Source organism: Xyrauchen texanus, chromosome 35, assembly GCF_025860055.1.
Source record: "Xyrauchen texanus isolate HMW12.3.18 chromosome 35, RBS_HiC_50CHRs, whole genome shotgun sequence".
Taxonomy (NCBI): Eukaryota; Metazoa; Chordata; class Actinopteri; order Cypriniformes; family Catostomidae; genus Xyrauchen; species Xyrauchen texanus.
Genome location: NC_068310.1, coordinates 39917814 through 39927305, shown reverse-complemented (window position 1 = coordinate 39927305; position 9492 = coordinate 39917814). Strand labels below are relative to the sequence as shown.

General features: G+C 34.7%; 1 protein-coding gene across 1 annotated transcript; it reads left to right on the top strand.

The window, feature by feature from the left end:
• Positions 1-4866: 4866 nt before the first annotated feature.
• LOC127628614 (E3 ubiquitin-protein ligase TRIM39-like) lies at positions 4867-7887 on the top strand. The gene is given in 5 exon segments (XM_052105390.1): positions 4867-5484; positions 5673-5768; positions 5879-6252; positions 6328-6446; positions 6534-7887. Coding segments are annotated over 5 exon segments (1530 nt in total). The 5' UTR covers positions 4867-5082; the 3' UTR covers positions 7073-7887.
• The last annotated feature ends 1605 nt before the right edge of the window (positions 7888-9492 follow it).

Sequence of the window (9492 nt, the reverse complement as noted above, 5' to 3'; positions counted from 1 at the left end):
AGTGGAACATAATGACATTTTATAGCATTAAGTAATTATACTTTTTAACATTTGGAAACGTTATACTTTACAACGTGATTAAAACTGTGATTAAAAAGTAATTAAAACTGAAACTGTTAAAAATCTATAAAAAATATCTGAATACCAAGTCCACTGAAGAGCAAAATTGTCAATTACTTTTTTTATACATAAAACATGCATTTTGCTATAACTTTTATCTTTTATACTTTTTCTATATATTTTAGATGAGGGCAGATTTATCCCAATTCAGGGAAAAAAATTGTCAAAACCTGTTCCACCCAAATGTAAGTCATGTAATAATACATGTTATTCACTCATCCGCTTTATTTAGTTTTCTAAAACTCTGAAAATTCAAAGCAACCTGCTAACATTTAACACTTTTCACATTTCTGGTGTGTTTTTAGATCAGCCATTTCCCCAAACATTCCCACAAGACAAAGGTTTGCAGAATATAATACTCTCCAGTTTATTTATTTATTTAACATATAAGGTATCATTCAAAATATATTTAAAGCAATATATTACTCTCTCTCACCCACAGAACGACAAATGACAAGATCTCCGGATTTATTCAGTAAACATTTGAATGATATTAAACTTTTTCAATGTTTATTTATACCTGCAGCTCTATAATAAATTGTTATTTTTACAGCAGAAGAGTCATTACCAGAGTCTTCAGAGACAAATGTGTCTCCCCTCCATCAAGGTGTGGAAATCAAAATGTATTGTGTTATATTCATTAGCATGTAATACTTTGTAACCTATTTTGTTGTTTGTTGCAGTGTCAGATCTCCTCCTAAATGAGCCACAGAATTTAACTGAGGAAGCCACAAAAAGTAAGCTACAGTAGCAGCTCTTCGACACAAACATGCATGCATACATACACTGTTAAAAATTGCTGTAAAAATACAGTGAATTTCCAACAGTAAAATACTGTTATTTCAATAAACAGTTTAATCCTGTAAATTTACAGTCTATGTTCCATAAATTAATTACTTGTCGTAAATTTACAGCATTTATGTGTAAACCCATTTGTTTCTGGAAAAAAACAGTCTTGGACTGTAAAAAATAGCACGTGGGGGCGGGGCATCTTCAACGCAGTCTATTTTCGAACAGAAAGCAGTCAAATTAACAGAATTGTTTCGCAACACTCATCTAGAAGGACACTGTTCAAGGTAAGTTTATTTCTTTACTGTTATTATGTTATGTTTCTCCCAACCTGTACAATCGTCTTTTTCAAGAGGTATTTTTGATTGTGCTTTTACTGAGCTGAATCGCGTTTTATAGACAGAGCTCTCAACGGTTGAGGCATTTCGCATGCTAATGAATGTTCTCTGAGCTCCCAACACGGCGAACTATTTGCTTGATTAAAGTTAAGTTACCATTTAGAAATTAGTTTGGCTTTCATTTTTAGTACCCTTAACTCGATTTACATGAATTTCTGATCCAGTTATGTTAAGTTACACGATGCGAATCTTACCGATGCATTAATGTTATTCGCATAATATCATGCACATAAGATGGAGAATAAATACAAAACTACTTGAAATATCCAGATCCATTATAATAATTAAAAATTAGTGGTCAATTTGTTTAGTTTCCATGCAAATAATCTTGTAAAGCTGTTCAAATTCCCAAAGCAAAATAGATATTTATATTGTTAGGCCTATATATTTTTCGATTTAGTGGTGCGAGTAACTTTTACCTGTTTTTTTGTGAGATTCACATGTAACTTTCATACTATTAAAAAGTCAAAGAGGTTATTTTTGAAAGACGAGGCGGATATTCTCGACTTTTCGGCGCGAAACACGTTTTGAAGACAGACAGTTCTCAACTGTTCTCCGTGCTCGACGTCGAATTTCTTTGCTTGGTTTAAGATGACGAAATAATAATTATTTCTTTTTTTCTAGGAATCATTCACTTGATGTAAAGGTTTTACTGAGACAGTGCACAGCCCTAATCTTTGGTGAGTCTCACGCCATGTTGCAAACTTTGTGCACAAGCATGCAGCACTATATGTGCATTTGTAAGGCACATGCGAATTCACAGACATGTTTCCAATATACGTTTTAGTTGTGCTCTGCCTGGTTGCAAAAAAATATTTAGAAAGTTTGAAGCCTTTAAGTCTCACAGCTATAGACATGGAAAAAGCCAAACAGAGTATAGTGCTAGCTCCTTCACCTCATTTGACCTAACATGTCATGTTGAGTTATGTCAGGTCAGATGTGAGTCATTTAAAAGCTTTTACATGCATTTAAAGATGCATATTAAGGAGGGGAAAATAATTCCATAGGCCATCAAAGAAGTATTTGACTTTCTTTTTCACTAGAACGCAGCAAGATTTTTAGAATGATATCTGCTGTTTTACAGATTTATACGATGCAAGTGAACTGGTGCCATATTATGTTATGGATGCGAGTGATCTGACCCAGCGCCACAAATTATTTGTGTTTTGATTGAACAGGACAGTTAATAATTTAATATTAATAATGGATTTGTTTCTTACCAACATGTATCATTTTACCTTAGAAAACATGAAATGATGGACGGGAAAGTTGTGGATTACTGTAATGATGCCTTAATATGCTGTTTGGATTGTCAAAAGGATGGGACTTGTTGCATACATACACAGAGCTCTAATTTCCTTAAAAGAATGTATTTGTGTATGTGGCTAGTAGGACGAGGTTGAGGGACGTGAGAGAACGGCGCGAGACCGGTGGCGTGATTACTGATGAGTGACACCTGCGTGACGCACCAGTCTCATATCTCACACAGAGGAGTGGAAGCATTAAAGGAGTAGCAACGACAATGGAGATCGAGAGAGGAACAGGCCTGATTTTATGTTGGGTTATGTTGGTATTTTATGTTCATCTGCAGAACAAAATTAATAAAGATTTCTGTTTACTAAATTCACTATGAAATGGGATGGTGGTGAATGCACAAAAATACTTTACATGTCGGCAGACATTAGAATGAATCTTGTCTTTCTGTGTACAAAATGCATTATTAAAATGCATTTTTATGTATATTTTAATACAACATTTTGAGAAATTAGGCAGGTCCAACTTGAGAGCATCATGGTTTCAGGTCCTGTGTTCACATGTCAAAACTTGGAGTAATTTGAAAATGTCAGATGGTAATTTTATTTAATGTTTATTATTATTATTATTATTATGGGCGAAAACGGACTTCTAGCCTACAGGTCAACAATATGCCTTCACTTCAAATCTAACTCTATTTCTAATATAAATGTATATACAATGTACGTTACGAGATTATTTAGACTTTAACAGAGATTATTTCATTCTATTTCTAGGAGCAACACAAAAAAACTTCAAAACACTGAAGGCGAGGTGGAAGACCAAATTGGATTGGCCCTGAAATTTGCCCCACACAGGACTTTAAAATGGTAAACACACTGTATCAGAATTTATTATTTATTATATGCGTTCATGTTAAGTGCATTTTTGGGAAACGCACGTGGATTTGCCGCGAGCGTTCGTAACCTTGCACGTAGAGAGCGCTCTCAAGAGCTAGCCTACATCGTTATCGGGAAACCCGGCCCAGACTAGATGCGACTATCACTTCATGACAGAAGATTGTTTCTTTAATTGTTCATCTAATTGTTTCATCTAATGTCCATGTAACGCGTTGTCTTTTCATTTTCTTGTTAAATTTGCAGATAACGGTGTTGGGAGTAGGCTATACACGTTTTGAGCGGATCGTGAAGATCAGCACATTGTATATTGTATATAAATTAATTGTATATGAATCAATTTTGGTGTAAGTTATTGGCTACAGTTTGCAAAAAGATAGTTTTAATTAAAATGTTTGTGCAATTTTATTTATTGAAATATTTTCATGTTAAATATTCCTGTTCCTTAATAAAGTTTGTTAACGCTGTGTTAGTGACTTATTTTAGGTTGATAATTAAACAATGAATCAACAAAAACATGGATTGTGTGCTGATATAATTATTTAATACAAACTGATTTAGGCCTACTTATTTTCTGTAATATATTGTAGGCTAATAATAATATATTCATAGGATTCTTAAGTGTTTGAGAATAAAAATGTAGAATATGTTGTTTGTAGACCTATAATTTGTGTACAGGCATATCAGGATGTAGAGGTTAGGAAAACGTTCGAGGAACGTTCCGGGAACCTTCCGAGAACCTTCCGGGAACCTTTCGGGAACGTTCCGAGAACCTTTCGGGAACGTTCCGAGAACGTTCCCCTAACCTATAGGAAACGTTCTATTAACGTAAAGAAAACTTTCCTAGCTAACCAACAGGGAACGTTAGAATGTTTGTTCAGGGAACGTTCTGGGAACCTGAAAGTAACGTTCTGGGAACCAAAAATTGTTAACTGGGTTGTTTCTTTCTGTCTTTTCCACTTTCTTGTCCAAAGTATCTGGTTAGTTTGTTATATTGAAAAGATTGTATGGTTTACGTGAGTAGATAATTAGTGTATAATGTATGCCAGTATGAAATAGTGATGTGAGTGTGTGTGTGTGTGTGTATATTGACCACCGGCCCGTTCATCTCTGTGTTTATCATTATTATAATATGACAGCACATCTATATGAGTGTCCGGTAGCGTCAGATTAAATGTCGTTGTGTGTTTTACTCACCGGAGCAGATATTTATCGCCTCATGATCGTTCTGTCGGTGTTATTAATGAAAATATAGCGTTAATTCCGCAGCGGCTCACTGGTCAGCTGACGGAGGCGTGCTCTTACGTCATTGCGTCATATGAGTGGCGTCATCAGCCCCCAGCGGACAGTCTGTACACTGTAAGGTGTGTCACTTTCATAGTTAACCAGGAAGAAATCTGAGACTGACACACAAGTTGATCTACAGTTTTAGATCACGTCTGACCTGAAGAACACGGAATAATTTGATCAGGATTAGGACAGTAATATTTGGGATGCACATTATTGAAATGCTCTGCTGTGAATGTGAAACTCTTTGATTTAAAAACAGAATACTGAGTGTTAAAACGTGATTAGTGAACTGAAAGTGAAACTTTGAAGAAGGATTTTGACGTGTGGCTCAGAAAATGGCGTCTAAATCTTTTTCTGAGGAGGATTTCTCTTGTCCTGTGTGCTGTGATGTTTTTAAAAATCCTGTTCTTCTGTCCTGTAGTCACAGTGTGTGTGAAGAGTGTATTCAGAAGTTTTGGGAAAGTAAAGGATCGAAAGAATGTCCAGTTTGCAGAAGAAGATCATCAAAGGAACTTCCTCCATTAAATCTGTCTTTGAAGAACCTGTGTGAGACTTTCTTACAGGAGAGAAGTCAAAGATCTTCATCAGGATGTGAAGCAGTCTGCAGTCTTCATGAAGAGAAACTCAAACTCTTCTGTCTCGATGATCAACAGCCGGTGTGTTTGGTGTGTCGAGATTCCAGAACACACACAAATCACAAATTCTGTCCTGTAGATGAAGCTGTCATCGATAATAAGGTCAGATCAATTATATTCAAAACATTTATTGAAACAGCACAACTTGCAGCATACTTTATGATTGCATATATGAACAAATAATTACAGACAGTAAATGAAGATTATTCTGGTCAAACTCATAATGATCTAAAAGCAGAACAGGGCTGGAAAGTAAGAACTCTTTATATTAACATGTCCATTTCTTTCAGGAGAAACTCAACACTGCACTAAAACACTTACAGGAGAAACTGAGAATATTTGAGGAGTTTAAACAGAATTTGGATCAAACTGCAGAACATATTAAGGTTTGAATTAAACTGTGTAATTAAAGAGTGTGAAACATCCCATTTTTGGAAGTGTATATTGATATACAGTTTGACCATCAGATCTTTCTCTGAAATGTCTTTTGTTTCAGTTTCAGGCTCGACACACAGAGAGGAAGATTAATGAGGAGTTTGAGAAACTTCACCAGTTTCTACATGATGAAGAGGCCGCCAGAATAACAGCACTGAGAGAGGAAGAGGAGCAGAAGAGTCAGATGAGGAAGGAGAAGATTGAAAAGATGAGCAGACAGATTTCATCTCTTTCACACACAATCAGAGTCATAGAGGAGCAGATGACAGCTGAAGATCTTTCATTCCTACAGGTGGAAACAATGAACATTTATACAACTTCAATATTCATTATACTGGAGACAAATGTCAGTTTCAAACAATAAAAGCAAATTCAGTTTGGATGAATAATCTGTGTTTCTTTCTTTTTACAGAACTTGAAGAGCACAATGGAAAGGTTTGTATTGTGTTTCCTGTTTCTCTCTCGGTTCTGAACCCAAATCAACACGACTGACTCCTGAATGTTTTTCAGAACCCAGTGTACACCAGCAGATCCAGAGAACATTTCAGGAGTTCTGATCAATGTCCCAAAACATCTGAGCAACCTGAAGTTCACTGTGATACAGAAGATGCAGGAAAATGTTCAATACAGTGAGTTGAGAATACAACAATGAATTCATAATGATCATTTGTGTTATTTGATGTGTGTTTGAGTGTGTATCTGTCCTCTCTCTTCAGCTCCAGTGACTTTGGACCCCAACACTGCTCACTGTAAACTCATCGTGTCTGATGATCTGATCAGTGTGAGACTCAGTGAAGAGAAACAGCTGCTTCCTGATAATACTGAGAGATTTGATATGTATCCGTCTGTTTTGGGTTCAGAGGGTTTTAATTCAGGGATTCACTGTTGGGATGTTCAGGTTGGAGACGGTACACGCTGGTTTTTGGGTGTGATGACAGAATCTGCTCAGAGGAAGAAGCAAATATTCTCCAGGAGTGGAATCTGGTGTGTGATGTTTAATGGCGGTAAATATGTTGGATTCATTACACCTGATCAAGGATCTCGTCGTGTCTCAGTGAAAGAGAAACTCCAGAGAATCAGAGTTCAGCTGGACTGTGACAGAGGAAAACTGTCATTCTCTGATCCTCTCACTAACACACACATACACACTTTCAGACACACGTTTACTGAGAGAATATTTCCATGGTTCACTGTTGGCTGTAAAATGTATCCTCTGATGATCTTACCAGTGAACTCCTCTGAAAAAAAGACTTAAGAATGAAATTACAGATTAAACTTGTATCTACAAAAGTTGAGTTTCTGTAGAAGACAGACTAATCAAACGTGTCTTTGTAGCATCAGCTGTTAATTCATTTATTCTGACATGTTTTAATGCTTTTTAATGATGCTGGCTAAGATGTGAATTCATATGTGAGATCAGTGATTTACTGAACATCTTAATAATGTGATCTCGGGTTGTTATTGATCATTATATGACAGAACAGTTGAGCTGGACTGTGACAGATAACACACACACACACACACACACACACACACACACACACACGCACGTTTATTAAGAGAATATTTCTATTGTTCAATGTTGTTCGTGACATTTCTTCTCTATTGATCTTACCAGAGAACTAAAAAAGAAAATCTTAAATGAGTCTCTAAAGCACAAAGTCAGAATAAGTTTGTTTTGTCTATTAATTCCTTCACTTGTCTTTTCTGCTGTTAAAATACAAATAATCAAATCACACTTTTATTCATGGTTGAAAAATAAATAATTGTGGTTGAAGAAATGAGAATATCTCATGTGAGTAACGTCATCAATGTAACTTCAGGAGAACATGAACAGAGAAACACAAGCAGAAGCCACAACATCAGAACATATTTCAGACTTTATAGTGATCTAAAGCGAGCGGTTCTGCGGACTTCACATTAGTCCACATTCAGAACTGACGTCTGAACAACCTTGAAGACAAAGATATTATCATCAATATTAATTATTGTTAGTATTTCACTATTTTCTGCCTTTTTAAGTCTTTTCAACTCAACTGTAATTTTTTACAATCAAATAATAAATAATTTCCCCCATATAATATTAAGATTTGTTGCACTTTCTTAACAATGAACACATTTCTTCCCAAAATATTTTAAATGCAAATAATTTTATTAGTATGTGAAAATGTTACTGATTTAATTGTAAAGTACGTTTGTAAATATAAATACATGTATTGGTAAACTATATATCATGTTAGTATTTGCTGCATTGATTTTATATTTGAATTCAAATCCTCACTACCAAAATATGTCCAGATGTTTATTTATTTATCTTTTTTTTTGTCATACATCATAATTTTCTACCATTTTTGTAACATAAAATTTTCGTTCTTTTGATTTTGGGGTGAAATGCCCCGGACATGTTCTTGACAAGTTTAGCACAGCATGTACCTGTTCAGGTGAGATCTGTTGTGAATCTTTGTATTTTATGAATGGGCCGTTACACTCTGGGTCATCCATTTTTGAAATGTTTATAGACAGGATTTGATAAATCTAAAGCGTGCAGCGGCGTTACAATCTGAATTAACACCTGGAGGAACTTCAACTCTTCCATTCTTTCCTTTTTCCCTAAAAAATAACATTAGACTATTTTGACATTCCCAATACATAATAGTGGATATTAAGATTACTTTTGCAAATGCACATTGTTTGTAGCAGTGGAAACAAACACCTTCTAGACAACTACATTTTACTCCAAGTGCTTTTCTGATAATATGTGCAATTAAAACATTTGCATTAAATTATAAAAGAGTTAAAAATGATTCACTGTGGCATGAACAAGCATTTTCACAAGTGAATCCCACTGTATATCTGCTAGAAAACAAAATAAAAATAAATGCTGAATCAACCAGAATCGAGGACACATATAGTTTTGATGTGTGCTGATGTCGCTTTGAATGCGACAGATTCCAGATTCAAACCCCCTTCGTGTAAACAGCTTTTTAGCAAAACTAAGCGAAATCGCTACTGCATTTTTTTTTTTTTACTTTATTGAAAGTAATCAACAATACAATCAAAGTAGCAAAAGTTTAAAAAAAAAAAAAGATACATACAAAACATAAAAATAAATAAAAAAAATAAAATATAAAAAAGAAAAAAAAAAAAAAAACCACACTAAAACACAAAAGAATCAATCAAATAAACACATTGAATATAGTACAATTAACCACAGTCTTAACAGCTTTTTTGTTTTGCATGGAAGAGATGGAATATACTGTTCCATTTCAGTTTTTAGCACTGAAAAGTGTTTTTTTATTACCGAATTTACATTTATGGATATGGAATTTGGCAACAAATAAAATTAGGTTTACTAGAAAGAGTGCACCATTGTCCTTCCCACGGTCACTAAAACAACCAAAAATTACATTTTTGTAGAACAGGGAGAACTCAGGAAGAATATTGTCAACTAAAAATGAATTAATGTCTTTCCAGAGCTTATATGTGAATTCACAAGACCAAAATAAATGTGAAATAGTTTCAGGATGCAAGCCACAAAAGGAGCATTTTACACCAATGTCATTCCTAAACTTATTTAAGCAAACATTTGTGGGGTAAAACCTGTGTAGTAACTTGAATGAGACTTCTTTAATTTTGTTAGTTAAAAGGAACTTCTGAGGTAGGGACCAGACTTTT